We start from the raw sequence: 18939 nt of genomic DNA on the forward strand, positions 1-18939 counted from the left end.
ATTCGAGACAGGAATTGGGTGGATTTAGAGGGTGGTTCGGTGGCTCACGGGGTTGTTCTCCCACGCACTCAGGCACGCATTCTAGTTTGAAAGTTGATTTAGAATTTGTTTTATTGCGCGACGCGATGGTGTTGCAAGTGTGTGTTTGTGTTCGTATGTGTGTACGTGTGATTAGTAACGCGTGTGAACGTGTTCTCCTGTCGTCTTTCCCCTCGTTTCCACGTGTCTCACGTTCGTGTGTGCGTGTACGTGTACGTTTACCTGTAGAATATATCTGTATCTTTATGTATATATATATATATCCCTTTTCTTATTTTCATTTATAATATAATATATATATATATGCTCTCTGTCTCTTTTCTTTTCTCTGCCTTTTGTTCTCTTCTTTCTCTCCGTTTCTTCGTCTTCGCTCCGTTAGATCGTTTACAATTAATTACAAAGTTAATTTTACAGACAACACGAGATTTCTCCCCCCCCCCCCATGCCTTCACGATTATTTACAGCGACGTTGAAAATTAAAACACCGATTCCTCGTAGTCTATTGTCGCCCAAAAGAAAGTCCCTCCAGGCAAGCGCGGATCGATCGCGGACCCCTCGATCCTCCCTTTTTCAACGTCTCTCGAATCCTTCCCACGAATCGCGAATTTCGATAAAATTAGAAAAAATGGCACCCAAACATTCGATATCCGACGCGTCTGGAATCAAGCGGTAGAGAGGGTCCTCCGCGATCCACGATCGACCACGCGACAGATCTTTCCATCACTAATCGGCTATTTGATCGACGAATTACTATCTAGGGAAAAAAAGAACGAAAATTGGACTCGTGGAAGAGTCTTGAAAGAACGAGGGCATCATCTTACTTTATTTAGAGTATCGAGGTACGCGGTCCCCGACGAACGCTCGCGATCATTTCGCCCTCCCTACGATCTCTCGCATCCCTCAGTCTCACAAGGGGCGCCAGAACCGCGCGGAAACCCACCCCTCTCATCTTGCCGACGTTTTACGACCGCCATCGTAAACCTACGATATTTTTTCTCCCCGTTTACTTCCGTCTCCTTCCTTCCCTGCCGCTTTACAACCCCCTCGACTGATCGATCGATCGTTGTCATCGTCTCGCGTACCCTTAAGTGTATCGTTTGCTAAATTAAACCTAGCGAGTTAAGAGACTCCTTACGAGAACCCGCTTTTTCGGGGATCGATCGAATTTCTCTCGCGGTCGCGAAGACATTTTAAAAATCGAGTATCCTTATAACTAGCGGGGACGTGCCCCGTCTAAAGAGTCGCGACGATCCGCGACGATTAACGCCTTCGTCTCGGATCTCCTCGTCCAAGATGGCGGCAATCGCGTCGTTCATCCCCTCAGTGTCCGCGCTTCCGTTTGCTTCGCGCGGCGAGTCGCGAGCGTCGAGGAGAAGGGTCTCGACGTCGCGCCATCTTGGAAGCGCAGCAAGCTTCGAAGAGCGCGAAGAGGACGTGGCGAAGGTTTCGTCGGTACAACGCGAACGAAACTCGATCGACCGATCTATCTCGCGACTACGCTCGTTTCCCGGGCGGATTGATCGACGCGCGGATCCCGGAAATAACGAGGGTCCTGGAACGCGCGCCAGTTGTCCCGGAAATCATCGAGTCGCGTGGCATTTTCCGCCGGACGGCTCGGAATTGAAAAAGCTCCTTTCCGACACGGGAACAGGAGGCAGAGTGGATGAAGCGGCACGCATCGACGAGCCGAGTTTTCGACCGGCGACGACGGATTTCACGCCGATCCGGTTGCGTTACGCGTCCTCCCCTTCCGTGATTTCCTTCTCGCGTTCCCGAGCGGAAAGCGGCGCAGCTGGCGCGGTTCGAGGCGGGGCTAAAATTCATCGATCCACGTATGTCGTGAGCGAAAACAGAAAGAACAAGGTGGCGTGCAGGCGCGGGTGCGTGCATTCGCGGAGTCTTCGTCCTCGAAAAGCGCGAGGAATTGCGGGTTCGATGATCGGCGGGAAGTTCTCTTCTTCGTGGTTTCTTCGTGGTTTCTTCGCGTCTTCTTTGCATCTTCTTCCGGTCGCCGGCTTCCGTGCAGCTTCGAGTCGCGGGCAATCCTTGCTCTTCGAGAACGAGAGGCCCTCCGTCCTCCTCGAGGACGTCGTGGATCGTCGTTGAACGATTTCTCTCCTTTCCTTTCCTTCCTTCCTTGCAATTTCTCTCTCTTTCTCTCTTTCTCTTTCTCTCTCTCCGTCTCTCACGGTAGATCATGGCGCCTGCGAGTGGAGGCGCCATCGAATCTCGCGTCTGTCTCTCTTTCCTTACTGAAATTAAAAGCGGTCTGCTACACTGACTTTGCACGCGAGATGCAGTCGTTCGAAAGATCGATCGAGGTACTCGACTGTCGCTGGTTCGTCGCTCGAGAAACTATCTTTTCATTTACCTGATTTCTCTCTTTTCTCTCTCTTTCTCTCTCTCTCTCTCTTTCTCTCTTGACGATGGAGCTATGACTGAGATCGTGGAGCGAGTTATGCTTCCTCTTTGACCTCCTTCACGGTTCTCCGCGTTCGTTAAACGAACGCCACGGTGGCTATAGAATCGTACATAAATTATACACGGAGAAATCAAGGGACGTTCAGCTACGCCCGTGACGCAAAATCGACGGACACTCGGGGGCCGAAATCGCGGCAGAAATTTTCGTCGTGGTAATAAAGCGGAGAAATAGCGCGGGGACGAGCACTTGGACGGAACCCCCCGGCACTTGGTGCTGGTCCAATCACTTTTACTCAACCATGCGCCAGGCTAAAGGTAACGAAACGAGCTCGCCGAGGGGGAAAATCTTCGTCGTCGTGAAACTAAACCGGGAAAGCCCTTTCGCGAAGGAGGAGCGTGAAGCATTTCCGCGAAAAATTCCACGCTCGTGAATAGCGTCGCGCGAAATCTCGCCGAGATTACCATTAAAACGTCGCGACGCGTGAAATCTCGTTCTCGTAGGCGTGTCAAAGCATTCGCGAGACGATGTTTCACGGAAAACGCGTCTTTCAGCGAATTTATGCGACTGCTCGTGCCTCGTGCAACTCTTTCAGCCACTCCTCGCCACGCGTTTATAGTCTCGCGACTACAATAGCGCGGAGAAGGGGGACAAAAATCGTCACGCGGACCTGTTCGAGGTTTCGAATTTGCCCGGAAGACGATGATCGGACAAGCAGGTCTTGGGAAGGCAGCCAAGTTCACAGAGAACTATGCCTCGCGTGTCTTTGAAACGCGACGCACGCATTGTTGCGCGACCGGAAAACGGACGGAGGAAGCACGAGCCAAGAAATCGAGTTCGAGGGTAAAGTAAACGAGTGCTTTGTTTTTTAACGCGTTAAACGCCACGCTGGACTCTAAGCACCGACGCTAGATTTTTCGTTAAAGCCTCATCGGTCCATATGGCCCGGAAAGGCCCATGTGACGGCCAATTGTGACGTGAACGGCAGGGCCCGCGTGACGGCCATTTGTAACGCGAACGGCAGGGTCCGCGTGACGGCCAGTTGTGACGCGAACGGAAGGGCCCGCGTGACGAACAATTGTGGCGTGAGCGGTAGGGTCCGAGTGACGGCCAACTGTGACGCGAACGGGAGGGCCCGCGTGACGGCCAACTATAGCGTGAACAGTAGGGCCCGCGTGACGGCAAACCATGGAACGGAACGTAAAACACCCGTAAAACCGGCGTGTCGTTTAACGCGTTAACGCTAGAACTACCAACTCAGTCAAAATGACGTGTCCCAGAATTTTCCTTTTTGCAATCACCGAACACATACACCTGGTATCAACTCGTATTAAGAAAGAACTGTAATCAATATATTCACTCATATTCGTCGTATCGCTGAAATTACTATAATTTGTGCAAGTTATAGTTAGATACCCATCAAAGATCGGTAGTTCTAGTGTTAATCTCGTTAACCCATCCCGAGACGTTCGTGCACTTTCTCAGTTAGGCTGCGAGTAGTATACGCAGTCTTCCCGTGATCTTTTCGACGCCAGCTAAGGCAACCTGTTTGCTGTTTGCAACCTACAAGCTGCGATCCAGAGATCGTTATTTCGCGATTCACTGAGCTGCCTAGTTACAGCGCGATTCTCCGTGTAGACGAGGCAATGAAAAGAGGCGTCAAGTAGAGTTTCAGAGGACTTTCACGAGTGGCAATCCTATTATCAGGGATTAATAAACCTCGAGCACCTTATCCCGGATAATTAAAAAATTCTAGACCCGAGTGTTTCGAGGAAATTACGTCGAATACCTGAAATTCCCCAACTCATACTCCACCAAAAAGCTGCCGCTGTTCGTTCCGTTCGAAAAGCCACGCGATAAAAAGAGCCGCTATTTTCGGACGACGACACAGAGGCACTTGGTCCGAGTCGAAAAAACAAAGGGAGAATAAAAATGGAAAAAGAAGGGAAAGAAACGTACGTATATACAGGAAGAAGGCGCGTGTCTCGGATCCGTTTCTCGGTCGTTGCTTCGAGCTTATTGTTCCCGACGTTTCAGGAAGCCTGAGAAGTTGGCGCGCGCGCGGGAACTAGGCCTCCTTTGAAACTCGGTCACGGCGGCGTGGAGGAAAAGAAAAGGGCAAAGGAGGAACGAACGAGCGAGCGAACGAAGAAGAACCGATTGTTGGGCTAAGAACAGGCCTGGCAAAACGGATCCCGTAGCCCCGAACCCTGTGAAGTGGAGAGCACGAAAAAGGAGAGCGGCTGGTCGACTCGAGTGTCCCCGTCTATAAGTGAAGCCTTTCGCGAAAGCAGCCGTGCCGCTGACAACGAACTTAGCTAGCGCCGAAGAAAAGCCACCGATGGAAATAACACACTCGACCGGCGGTCGGTGTCTCGCGCGCGGCCGGTCGATATCTAAAGCTGGATTCCTGGCGCCTGTTTACCTTCGAGTGCCTTTGCCGGGCAAAGTTGAAGAGAAATTGAAGAAAAAAAGGAATAGTTGCTATTATTTAGCATTTCAACGAATCGCGATCGGGAAGTTTCGCATGGTCGTTGAAGGTAACGACTCCTGTCACGCGATTGGCTCGATTTTCCTGAAAGAATAATGTCCCGACGAACCTGGGACGAGTCTTTACACACCGTGCTCTCGCGATATTATAGAACCCTGAAATGCCACGCTGTCGAACGACACCGGGAAGTTCGTCAAAAAATGGTAAACGAGTGTCCTCCAGCGGGACTCCTCCAAGACTATGCCTAATTAAAACGTTGAAGAGCCTCGAAATTACTCCAGCTTGCCAAGGGTGTAGCTCGCGAGTACCTTACCCTCGTCGACGAAATGCCCCTTGCGCGTGGTCCGTCCCTGTGTTTGCGTTTGCGACCATCGTCCAACCCGGGACATCGCATGAATTATACCGAGCCCTCGACAAAGACTCGACGCAACGGTTTGCTACGCGAAGAAACAAGGGAGGAAACGAGGGAAGAAACGAGGGAAGAAACGAGGGAAGAAGGCAGAAAGCTCGGGCCACGACTCGAGCGCTTTCGCGATTCGAAGAAGGATCAGGAAGCCGCAAGAAGGGCGAAGAGGGACGCGCCGGGCTTGTGCAAATTTGGCTTCGACCTCGTTTCGGAGATCAGGGCCACCTTCCGTGTGCTCGTCGCTCTTGAGCCGGCCGCTCGAACCCTCTCGCCGGCAATATTCGAGTAACGCGCTTTGCCTGATCGATCATTGGCCGATTCATCCACTTCGCAGCCGGCTCGAACCGGAAACCGGGTCGAATCACGGCTTATCGGCCAACCCGAATTACGCTGTAAACGCGATTAAACGAAAAGTCGAGGGCTCGGCGATATACCGTGGCGAGGCGCTCGTTTCCGCCCGATAGATCTCCACTCGTGAATTTCCGACCTCCGCGAGTGTAAATTTCCCTGCATCGACGAGGATCTGTCCCAGGATCTGCCCCAGGATCGGTCGGGGAGGATTCCTCGATCGGTAGCTATCGAAAGGGAAAACTAAACAGACCTAACGAAATTTAAGGTAAACGCAATCTCGGAATGGTCCAGGTGCGAATGTTTGACCGGAACACACCGACGAAGAGAGGCTACGAGTGACACGGGGCAGGCAAAATTCCACCAGCCATTTTGATCTCTGAATAAACGCGGGCTGGAGGTTTCATCTTCGAAATGAACGCCGGAACTTGCAGCCGGCGACCGCTCTCAAAGCTGCTTTGTGCCGTTTCCCGAACGTCCTAACGAAGGCTCCGCTAATGTTGACCCACGGTCACCTACAAAGCCACAGCGGAGCTGATGTCCACGAAGCCCGCTGCAAACGTATTTTCGATCTTCGCTACTCGACCGCGAAACTGGCTTCTGAAATTCCCGCTCGGTACTCTGCCGGCTTAACGTCCATCGATCTGTTCGGATTTAAAGTCAGCGACGATGCGTGTGGCTCCGCAGATTTAAACGATCCGTTTCAATTTCCTCGTCCACGTCCTCAGCCAGCGTTCTCCACGAGAGTCGAGCACCACGATCTCGATGTTTCTCCAGCGATAAAAGCGAGCCTCGATGCGTCTTCGTGAATGAAACGGTAAGCTCTCTAGGCTGGCTAGAGCGATAAAGCTTGATCAACGTCTAGGAGGGGGTGACTTTCCGGTAGATTTAAGAGAGGCCGAGCCTCGCTAAATCCTGGTCGCAGCCGCGACGCTAAGCCTGCCACCATCCAGACGAGCCTCGAACCCGTGATCGATCCCGAGGACCGAGAATAACACGGCTGACTTAGGTCGCGACGCGACGCGTCACCGGATGCTGCGGGGCTCCTCGCTGCAGCGCATGCAAGCAGAGCTGGGAATAGAGCGACTGCGACTAGGCGATATAACCACAGGTACCCGCTCTAAACGCGCCAGACGCATCCAGAGAACGGTGTTTTCTCACTCTCTCGCTTTCTCTCTCTATTTGTCTTTTGTTCTCTTTTCAACGGACGAAGAATGCTCGGGTTAAACGGGGATAGTCAGCGAAAGTAGCCATCGAGAGACTCGGGTGCTTTCCGCGTCGTTCGCGGACGAACGACGAGGCTGCGAGAGGCTACTTCCGGTGACTAAGCGTTAATCGTAGCTGCAAATAACGTAATGATTAGGAGCAGTGAACGACGAAGACGTGCACCGCCGGAAGTAGTCTCGAAATTGCATCACCGACTCGTATTTCGTACACTAATCGCGAAGATGTATTTTATATAAGCCATACTAAAAGCGAGGTATCGATCGTGATGAGATTCTTCGAAATTCCGTGCCGACGTTCCGGAAGACCTGTTTCAGATCTTTGGACTACTTCCGGCTGGTCACGAGGCACGTAGAGACCCCCGTCGATTAAAAGATCGTGAATGCAGGCTCACCGTTCTTCCGGCCGGTCGGCCATTGTTCTTTCATCGAGTAGAAGAGGAGGACGGTGATGGTGTTTGTTAAAGGTGAATATTTTTTGTTCATAATAGCGGATATGGTGATCGTGATTGGTCTCGGTGATCGACTCAAGCGGTCTCCGATACCGGAAGCGGTGGCTGGCCACCGGAAGTAGTCATGGCAGGCGCGGTGTTGGTGGTGGTGGTGGTTGGGACCGGAAGTGGCTGTAGGGCCTGCATGTCACAGGTGTGGGAACCGCGCTTCTTTAGGTCCTGGAACAATTCGTATTTCGGATATGTTTCAATTTAGATTCTTCGTCCATCTGTGTGACTTCTTGCTTTCTCCCTTTCTCTCCCCCTCTCTCGCTCTCTCTCTCTCTCTCTCTCTCTCACACACTACCCTCTCATTTTCTCTATTCTTCCCTCGACTCTTCAAGAGTCTCTCTGTTCATTCTCTCTTACATTCTCTCTCTCTCCCCCTTTCAACCATTCGTCCAAAAGCACTCTTCCTTTCTCTCTTCCTTCCGCGCTCTCTCACTCTCTCTCTCTCTCTCTCTCTCTCTCATCTCTCTCTCTCTCGTTCACTCCTTTGTTTCTACGTTTCTAGAGCAACTATAATCGAAACTATAATCGTAAATGCGTGTTACACTACTCTCTATGTCTCCTCTCTCTCCCTCCCCTCCTCTCCTTCTCTCTTTCTCTCTTTCCAACGTTTATCCGTGTGTACTCTCTGTCTGCGTTCTCCCGCAAGCTCCTCGAGCACAGTGATCCCTCGTATTTTTTTATCTCTCTCGTTTCTCTCTACATCTTGACACAAGAACGCAAGCGTCTCTCGGATCTCTGAACTCTCGAGACCGAACAGAGCTATCGTTCGCAGATCGTTTTCTACTTTTTTTTTTTTTCATTTTTCTATTTTTTTTTTTTTTTTTTTTTTTTTTTTATTTTTTCGGATGAAATGGAATGTGAGAGATGCGATCTCGCGTGACGTTCGCCTCGTGGCATCGAATGACGTATACAAAACGATGAACTACTCCGATCGACGTCGACGAAAAAAATATACAGGCAAACTATAGCGCGCGCGTTTCGAACGTTAGATATATATATATATATAAAAAAAAAAGAAAAAAAAGAAAAAGAAAAAAGAATAGGAAATGAAGTAACCGCGACGCCACGAAGACCGAATTTTTGGAGCATCGCGATGCTAAAGATCGCGACGATTTTGAGCGAAGAGAGATGTCGAGAGGAAGGGGGGTAGAATGAAAGAGGCACGCGGGCCACGAGCAAGGTAATTCAGAGAGAAACAGAAAAGTTCATGCGAAAAGAAGGTATACAGTGAGAGACAAGTAAACGACGATAAGAATAAGAGATCGAAAAAGCGGAACAACGGTACTGTAACAACATAGAGATACAGATTAACAAGAGCAACAATAAAATAGTACGTATATGTATGAAGTATAATATCGAAAGAAAGGAAACGTAACAGCGATACAACAGCAAGAACAAGAAACGGCTATGGGTGAACTGGGTGAACAGAAACAGTGTGTCCGTGTGTTTGTGTGTGTTATGTGAAAGAATGTGCGCTGCTATGGAGATATGGTGGAACGATCGATTGAAAAAGAAACATGCCAGGTGCAATAAGAATGATCGTTTCGACAAGCCATTAATTGCAGTACGTCTGTGACTTTGGTTCGTTTCAACGTTCGGTGTTCATTCGAACCACGCGTTTTCTGTTTCGCAACGAATCCCCTTTGTGTTCGTACATGGTAATTCGAACTCTTTATACCAGATCTACTCACGTGCTAGCGTATCTTTTGCGTCTTTTCTCGTTTCGTATTCTTTTTTATTTTACTTTTTTTTTTATTCTTTTTTCCATTTTTCTTTCTTTTTTTCCCCCAACTTTTCGTCGCATCCGACGAACTAGGTAGGAACATCGTGTCGAGTTGATTTGGAAGAACAATCGTTGCCGGTATATCGACTCGATATCAAACAGAAACGCATCCACGATGCAGTGCATTGCATAAAGGTGCATTGAAAGTTGGTCTGAGGATGTGGTACATACGTCGAAGCTTCGTCACAGCGCTCGGTAGAGTCGGCACAACATTTTTCTCGGGCGTGTGCGAAAAATAAAAGCGGACCTGTTTATCAGCGAAGCAATCGGTTGGCTCGCTTTCACATTTCCCTTACTGATCGAAGCGAACGTCTCGTCAAGCGTCTCGTATGCGTTCGCGCGCAAACGTGGCCTCCGACGTCACGGTGTGTTTCGAGTACGCGTACGAATGGAGGAAAAATGGCGGCCAACGATAAATCGTCGGCCATAATGCGAACGACGGATTCGTCTATGGTGTCCGATCTTCGGCGAAACTTGGAAATTTACATGGCCGCGGAGCAAACGCCAGAGCAAACGCCAGAGACGCTAATCCCGGACCGGGTACCATAGAATCCGTCATCTGCCTCCGAGCAGGCATTTAGCCCGACGAGCGATAAGAGAAGACGGCTTCTTCGATGTGTTCAACGATAATCTGAAAATCCTACGGAAGCTTGCGTGGCCCATTAACCAGACCAGATTCGCTCGCAGCTGTACGCAAATAAAAAAAGAAAAAAAGAAGAAACGGGGACAGAGGTGAAAAAGAGACGAGAACGGGTACGCGTCGACGGCTGCATGCACGAACCGTCGGATTTCCCGGGGAAAAATCGCCGACTGCATCCGTGCACCGCAATGCGGTTCGTTCTCTCCGTTGCACATTCGTGCGAGCCGACGCGATCGTCGACGTGTTCCTCGACGTCGTTCCCGACGTCGTTCGACGAGCGTCGTTAATCCTTTTCAACCGGCCTGTCCGCGATGTTCGTTCTTCCTGTCTACACGCCGTCTGCGACGCAGCTGCGCCGGTGTGCAGCTTGGATTTAAGGCTCGTTCACGCCAGGTCGGTTTATCGTTACCACCGGCTCGCGTTTTAGGTAATAACCAGATGGAAGCGTACGTAGATAGTGTCAGGGCTAGATAGATGGCGCTAACGACAGTCGGGAATTTCCGTGTAACGTCACGTGACAGGAACTTTATATCAACGGTGTCTCGGTGTACGAAGCGTCGCGTAACGTTCACCGTCATACACCGTCAACGCTAATGACATTCCGACTGACTCAACGTCGAGCTTAACGTCTATTTATAGCCACACTCGCGAATAACCGTAAAGGAAGACAGCGAACCGGAGCATTCAACGTACACCGATGACACGTAAACCGACTCGGGCCGCGGAAAATGTAACGAACCGAGATTGACAAGAAGTCCCTGACGGTGACAAGGAAAACGCGAATTCCTTGCGTGAACGAGCTTTAACAAAAGGGTTACGTTGCTTCCTTTAGCCCGTGACGCACGAGATACGCGTGTTGTTCTCTTTCGGTGGCCCGTGAACGCGTTATTTCGGTTGCGGCGGCCAGAGTTCGTCGCGATTGATCGCGCTGCTAGACCTAGGTGGCGCGAGTGAGTTCACGCAGTCTCGCGACGGGGCAGGGACAAAAAGATACCGACCAACTAACGCGTCGCTTTGTTCGCCACGGCTGACTTTCTGGGGGCCGAATGACAGGATTGGCGCGATACCACGACCGAGGAAATTCAACGAGATACGCTGCTACACCGAGAATCGTCCCGCGAAAATTCGCATTCCCCGAATGGGAATAAAAAGGCATCGTTTGGCGGAATAACGCGGAGATCGTAATACTCCCGTTGTTATTTACGACGAGGGAATGACGGAGATATAAAATCGCGGACGGAAGAGTGGGAAATAATGAAATTTCCACGCAACGATGCACCGACGAGTCTCTGTACGAGCTTCTCGTCACGAAGGAGCTTCCGGGATCGGAAAAATCGAGCGGCCATGATGCAGCCACGTACACGCGATGCGCACGTTTGCCCAGGGTCGCGTGGCATTAGCACAATACAAGGGAAACGCATTAGGAGGGCGTGAAAGGATCGGAGCGAATTTCGTCCGACGTCTTCCCTTAGCCGGGTACATTAATCATCGGTTGCCATGAGGCGCGGATGAGACGGCTCGCTTATTAAAGCAGCTCGGGGCCATTAGTACGCATCGCGGGGACTTTAAAGGGAGCTCGATCGTGAAATAAATCAGCCGACTTTAAGGCTCGCTGGTGCTAAAAATCTCGAAACGGAAACGGAACTTTCCGTGAATGCGGCACGTGGATAAAAGTGAACGAAGGTGGAAAGATGGCGGGACCCGAAGCGACTCAAGGGTGGGGCTCGAAGATTAAATTTGCACGTCGGAAATTTCCAGTCACTTACGTAGCTCGCTCTATGTGCCCAACGCTACAATTACCTATAATATCGCGAATACGTCTAGTAATAATTAACGCGGTACACTGATAATTAATAGGTATTAATATAATACGAGGTTATTATATTAAGAGAATAAAATGTTCAGAAACGACAGGATGGCACTTGCAGCGTTAAACCCTAACCCTAAATTTGGTCCCAAACCCGTGGACGAAAATCAAACCGGGCCAGAGAATTAACCAATTAACGACGACAAGCGACGTCCTATCGTATCGATACCATCTGCGCTGGTTTTCCATTTAACCAACAGCGAGCCACGTGTCAAGGACGAAAAGCAGGGGCTCGTCAACCCCTGTGAAACACGGGCGTAGCGACGCGGAGGAACCGGGAGGTGGCGACGTATCTGGTCGTCACGGGCCTTTTGTCGCGCACCCCTTGCTTTTTTCCATCCCCGTGAAAGCCTCGGTAACCGGACTACAGCTGGACACAGACGACGAAGAAAGGGAACGGGACGAATGGCGGACGTGGCCGAAAGAAAAGCACCGAGGCGTGAAAAGCGCGCAGAAACCTGCTTCGCTGGAGCCGTACATAATCTTCCCTGAGTTTACCCTGATCCGTGGACGGATTCGTCTTTGCCTCGTGAACGCTTCCTAAGTGCCCAGGTACCATAGAGTATCTTTGCCTAGCTCGCTCTCTCTTTCTCTCCGCTGAGCCCCGGGGCGGAGATTTAATTCGTGGCAACCTAGCCGCGATGGAAAGCTCGCTAAAGTAAAAGAAACTGGAGCTAGCAGCGGATTTAAAGCCGCGAGGGTTGGGCTGAGAGGGCGGATAAACCGGAGGAGCGTGGAGATCTGTTTGGATGCAGACAGATGGGAGAACCAACGAGGGAAGCGAAGAAGCGTAGCTGGATCACCAGAGAGATGCATAAATCAGAAGCCAGATCAAGAGTCAGCCGCAACACGACGGGTTCGAGTAGGCATCATGCCAGAAGGGTTTATCGGCAGGACGATCGCGAGAGAAAGGGAAAGTAGAAACGCTGGTGGAAGCCAGGATGCGAGCTAGAAACGAGAGGTACGAGTCCGTGAAGACGGAGGAAAGACGCAAAGAAAGTAACGAGGTACGAGAGTCGAGAAATGGGAAAACTGAAAGACGACGGTCGAGATGTGTGTTTGTATACGTGGTTCGATCGGGAGGAGCGTAGGGGAGAGGGTGGCGGAGGAGGTCGCGACGGGAAGAAGCGGAGGAAGAAAATGTTTTTCGGGAAAAGCAGACACCCAGAAGCCAATCCAGGGATCAGCCACGCGACACGATATAATTCTCGACCACCAAGGGGATGCATGGGGAGGCCTTCGTGTGTCCTTCGTCCTGATCCTTCCGTCGAAGGACAAGAAAAGCTGCCTCATATTCTCCCAACGGCCACACAATAGTATATGTATATGTATATGTATATATATATATAGATCTTATACACATTTGATAAACATCGTGGAAGATTGTACGCGCGCGCGATCCCGCGCGTTCGTTGCCGCGTGTAATGCGCGTGCTTGTATACGGGACGATGCTCGCGAAGCCTAAGGGATATATCTTATCCCTTAAAATGGCGTTGGCTCCAGGATTCGGAACTGGGTCCCGTTCGATTCCGAGAGACGATCAAATCTTTCGTGCAACTTTAAGGTAGAGACCGTCGACGCAGACTGGAAAAATCCTAAGATACGCGTGTAAAATAAGGAATCCCTTATTTTTCCCACCCCTTATCTTTTTTCCTCCCTTATTTTCCTTTTTCTCCTTTTTTCCCTCCACTTTTTGTGTCCCGATCGAGAAGAAGGCAAAGTCCTGCGACACCGCGAATGGTGTATAATGGAATATCGGTTTTATAGATCCCCGCTTCGCGTCCGTGTATACAAGCAGAAACGTATTGCTCGCGAGGGACGCGCGGGCGGTGAGCGCGCGTACAAAAGCAACGAAACGATATAACATGGTATGTAATGTACATCGATTATCATCGTATCCAAAACGGTTTCAGGTAACACGGTTTTCTTTACCTTTTTCCGCACTTGTATACGGTCTTCATATACGAGCACCACTCTATCCTTGCTCTCGTTCGAGGTGAGCTGATAAGACAAGCTCTAAAATGTGGACGTGCGATATTTTTCGGCGGCCATGGTGGAAAACGCCGCGGTATGCGTTTTATTTTTCGCATGATTTTTAACGTCCATCCCATCGATCACGATATATTTTTCAAATCCGTTCCATCGTCGGATCGTTAGCGTGTTCTCGTCGTCATTATCGTTATTATCGTTTATATTTTATTTTTCGTTCGACATCGTCCATAAAATCCCAGCGTGAAAGAGAGAGAAAAGAAGAGAGAGAGCGCGCGAGAGAGATCCATCGGATTCATTATGAATTTCGCACAGTTTCACGTGGACGAATTGTTTATTCGATGTTCGTAATATTTTTTTTTTTTTTTTTTTTTATTTTTCGTATTTTGTTTTTTATTTTTTTTATTTTTTTGTCGTTCGTTACGTGCGTTGATTTTCGTTCACGCATGTGATTCGTTAAAAATTCGTTTCGTGTCCATGGGTGGAGAACGAGCGGATGATGAACGGAGAGGATGCGAAGAGAGAAAGATGCCGATTCGTAGCAAGCGGGATGAGACAACGGGACGATTATTTTCACGGTGATGGCCGGTGAAGGAGACGATGACGGCCGTGTGATGACGATAACGATGATGGGCGGACGATGCGACGTCATCGTTGGTGTCCGTTGTCCAACGTGGATCGCAAGGTGGTTGGTCGGTCGTCGATGAACGGGTGGGCACGGAAATGAGGAAATAGAAGAATTTGATTGATTTACATCTGTGTACAGTTTATTATCGCTGTGTGTGTCTTGTGTCAGTTATTTTATTATTTCTTTTCTCTATCGGTTGCCTGTTCTCGACTGATGTTTCCTCCATATGTCCATTTCTCTACACTCGTTTGTTCCGTTCTCTGAAAATCATCTCGTTCGAGTGTTCTCTATGCGTCGACCGGCTCGAAATCTGTCTGTAAACGTATCGTATATATCTCGTGTTACCTTTCCTTCTCCAAACGCACTCGAGTGCTCGGCCTCTAAACACCGATTCGAACGTGTATCCGTGCTCGTTCGAATATTTTTCGCTTATTCGTTCTCGACTTTCGTTCGACTTCTCTTTATCTCATTTTTTTTTTATTATTATTATTACTATTATTATTATTCTTTTTTTTTCTATTAATTATTTACTCTGTTCTAGTGTTCTGTTCTATCTGGTTTTTTACGTTTTTTTTTTTTTTAAACTGTAATTTTTGCCTCGGATTTACTGGGATCTGTAGTTTAGCGTGCTTTACTAGGCTTTACTGGCTAAGCGAGTCAGGCCCCTCAGAACGAGGCCTCGACGAGGTAAGTCCCGTCCATCGCAGCCCCGGTCTGCCCCCCTTGGGCACCCGATACTTGGGCCCTTGTCGCTGGGATGTACTGACTGTACGCCTGCTGAAATCCACACCACAAGCACACACTACATTGTTGCACGCTAAGCTCACCTACCCTAAAGAGTCTGTGTTTCTACATAGACCTCTACGGATTATCTCTAGTCGTGACGCTCTGACAAGCACGGTGGTCGTCAGAAGGCACGTATTCTTATCCCCGATCGACATTCCCGGACTCTCGATCGGCTTCCTCGTCCTTGCGAGGCAGGGCGGACTTTAAAAGAAATCGTGGATCGCCGATCTAGAGCAACCCCCTGACTCTACACCAGCTCGTACCCTCTTCCCTACGCTCCCCATCTAAGAGCACCGAGGCTAGATCTACACGAACACCCTATTACCATCTAACTAAACCAGACTTTACGAGAAGGGACGATACGCGCCGTTTCGAAGGCTCCAGCTTAATTGACAAGAATTAGGGGGTGGCTTGTGTGGCACGATCACCCGCGTGCGTATCGACTCTAGTCGCCTAATTATGCGAGAAAAGAGCTTCGCCCGTCGCGTTTCCTGTCGTCCAAGAACGAAAGCTCGCGCGAGTCCCGTCTCGTTGTTCTCGCGATCGACTACAAGCTCTGTCTACGGAAGCGCTAACCGACTAGCTCTCTATCTAGAGTCGACGATCGAGGCATCGATCGTCATACCCCTGCCGGGTATTCGTCGCCGTTAATTTCGGCGCGCGGAACCAGCGAGTCGGACTTAATCGTCGGGTTTAATTAAATTTAATTAGTCCGCGTGGCAGCCAGCCGCGGACCCGACCCGATTTCCCGAACGTTCGAACGCGTCCGTGATAAAACGGGGTCGAGCCGGATTTTCGGACCGCGACATCGCGTTTAATGGACGCGTTTCCGGCCCGTGCTGCTGGGATCGGCGAAACGCTTAGTCGCGGTGTACAAACCGGTTATACGGCCGGATTCGAATTTTCCCTGGCAAGAACGACAACGAGCAAATCGGTAGAAAATGGTCAGAGAGGTTGGGTCACTCGCGAGGTAGAAATCGGTCGTCGCGGTCGCGTTGTCGACTCTCATGGATGTCTGGGAGAGAAAGGTAACGCGGAACGGAGCGGAGTTCTCGTTGGACGAAAGCGAAACGTCTCAAGATAGCTCGACGACTATTAGTTTCGCTGAAAGAAAATAGAGTGATTAGAGGTGGGTGGCTCGCGATCGATCGAGAAACGCGATCGGCGTTAGGTCGATCGAGGGACGAGCCATCGTGGCGTACGGGGAACAACATACTCGGCTGATTTCCATGCAGTTTCGCGGAAAGTCGCGTGTTCGAGTAGTCGCTAATTAATCGGTCGCGAGTTCAGCGACACTCTGTCACGAGGGTAACCGGGGGGGGGCAAGTGTCATCGAGGAACCGGAGGCTCGGAGGGAGGAGGCGAGCGAACGAATTTCAGCGTGGTCGCTTCGCCCCCGTCCCTTCGCGAGCGATCCTCGGTCGGAAGAAAAGAAAAGTAGAGTGGTTCGGGTTGACTGGGGGAGGCGCTCCAACAATCCGCGGAGCGCGAAATCGTGTCTGAAAATCGTGAAGAGGTTCGCATTCAAACAGTCCAAGAAACAGAGAGAGAGGCATAATACGTAACGTATGCGAGTAGCACAGAGGTGTGTGAGAGGAGAAGTGCCAAGATAACGAGAAGAAATAGTAATTCGATCGTAACAACATTTCCCAAAAAGTATCACTAATCTGAACTAGCAGGCTTTCATATATCGGGGAGCGATCAAAGAGAGTGAAAAAAAAGAGAAAAAAAATGGAAACAAAAGAGACAGACAAGTAACAGATTTGACGTTCCTTTTCATTTTGGGTCTTACCTTAAACGGACGAGAACTGTTTCTACGGGACGAACCACACACAACAGGTGCCGACAGTGTGTTTATGTTACAAAATGTACAGACATATTTACATTGTACCGCGTGGCATTTGCGACGGTTCGATAGGGGATGATTTTAGAAAGGGGAGCATTTCGATCACCCGGACGGAACTCTCGCGTAACAGGATTTAGTATCAACGTTTCACCAGATGTTTCCGTATTGCCGACGAACGGTGTCGTTCGATCGTAACCCGGAGGATCGTTCGCGCGTCGCGACGATGACGCGTTACGGACGTCGCGACGTTCTCGCGTTTCGACGAATTAAATCCCCCCGTAATTTTCAATCTTACGAAACGAATTTCCCTCCCGACGTCCCGATTTATTACGACGTCGTAAAACTGCCGGCCGATGGTATCTCCGACGCACGTCCGTGAAGCGTTATCGCGAAACACCGCGCGTTACGTTAATATCCGACGATTCCGGCGGCGTTGAGCAATTAACGGCGGGATGCAACCGCCGGTCGTAAAAATTGACAAACGACAGCCTGTATCGTCGCGACGTTTACAGCCGGTTATCCACCGGACGACTTACCTGTTGAACGATAATTAATTTAACGACGCTGGGACCGACACCGATACCGAGCAGAGGCAGAGGGCGGATGGACACGCTCGGCGTTCGATAATTACGAGCCAGCAGCCGATTGAAAATACGTAATCGCGAAAGCTGCTGGTCCTTTCGCGGGACCCACTTCGATCCACGCTCGATTAATCATTGTACCGACCGGCCGTAATCGACGCGCGACCGACAGGTTGCGTGCCGACTAATTTCTGATTAATTTTCTTGCCGTGGTCGCGGGGCAAGCGAGGAGCTCGAACAGGCCGAAACGGTTCGCGTGATTAATGTAACCCGCGAGAAAATCTCGATTCTCTGCCTGACGACGCTCGTTTCTACCGCGAAAAGAGGGAAATAGCGGCGATGATTTGTCATTCGCGGCTGCATTGTTCGCGATTCGTCGAGCTCGTTTGCTTAATAACGCGAAGAACCGGGCTTTGCCAGAGGGGGGTAACGCGGCTTTTCATTCACCGAATTGACCCTTTCGGTACAGACATCGCTCGACATCGGGACAACGAGATTTATCGCGGTTCCATGGGATGAAAGGTTAAACGGCGTTATCAATGGCGACCTGTCCGCGAGTTTGGGACTCGATTCACGCGTTGGACGCGGGTCTGTACGATGTCTGTACGGATTGTCGGTGTATCCGATCGGGCCCTTCCTCCGGGACGGACTTGTCCGCGCGGTAAGTCCCGCTTCGTACCCTTGAACGACTCAATAAAATATACACAGGTGACATGATCCACGTACATTATATACAATATATTTAATCGAACCAGCTATATGGTATATATAGAGTGTCATATATAACGGACCAATCAATTTCCAATAACGATTAAGTGGAGCAAAACTTTGAGGGGGCGGGACAATAGCCAACATCAACACCCAAAATAGAAGTCGAGTGGCCTGAATACCGTGCAAGGTGCAACCGACACTTTTTCAAGCTAGGAGCTTCTCAAAAATATCGACGACGCCCACGATATCCCGCTCCGACCTGCTAAATCTTAATCTACCGGAGTGCCTCTCTTCGGTACCCTTCGACCAATCAAATGGCACTCGATGCTTCCTCGAGTTTAGAGCAAAGTCCACGGATGCTCTTTCGTCGTTACGACCGACGAGAAAATATCGTTTGCACCCCCACGACGTTTGGACCGCTCGGTTCCATGGATCGGTAGCAATCGGAGTCGAAAAATTCACCGTAGTCGTTTCGTTGAGAAAGAAAGGGGTGGGTCGGGACGCGAACGGGGTTGAAGAGGACGGACACAGTGTGTGGATACTCGGAGGGTGTAAGGAGAAGTGTCGAAAAGATGGTGCTCGTTACTGGGCCGACGGCAAAAGTGAATTGACGGAGCTTTTCAGACGGATACTTAAGATTCAATTTTCTCTTGCCTGGCTGATCTGAAGTGGATGCTCC

General features: G+C 50.1%; 1 protein-coding gene across 3 annotated transcripts in view; it reads right to left on the reverse strand.

The window, feature by feature from the left end:
* Nucleotides 1-353: 353 nt before the first annotated feature.
* The window catches only part of Shal (potassium voltage-gated channel protein Shal), a 119067-nt gene continuing 100481 nt past the window's right edge, over nucleotides 354-18939 (reverse strand). Inside the window, exons 5-7 of one of the 3 annotated variants that reach the window (XM_017909626.1) lie at nucleotides 13652-13735; nucleotides 7322-7597; nucleotides 354-2291 (exon numbers count right to left, since the gene is read on the reverse strand). In XM_017909626.1, coding sequence (XP_017765115.1) covers nucleotides 7454-7597; nucleotides 13652-13735 — 228 coding nt within the window. In that variant the 3' untranslated portion in view covers nucleotides 354-2291; nucleotides 7322-7453. Of the gene's footprint in view, nucleotides 2292-7321; nucleotides 7598-13651; nucleotides 13736-14887; nucleotides 15114-18939 lie in introns of those variants that run through there. The other 2 variants (XM_017909624.1, XM_017909625.1) reach the window with 2 other exon arrangements.

This window comes from Eufriesea mexicana, unplaced genomic scaffold (genome assembly GCF_001483705.2).
Source record: "Eufriesea mexicana isolate 0111107269 unplaced genomic scaffold, ASM148370v2 scaffold19034, whole genome shotgun sequence".
Taxonomy (NCBI): Eukaryota; Metazoa; Arthropoda; class Insecta; order Hymenoptera; family Apidae; genus Eufriesea; species Eufriesea mexicana.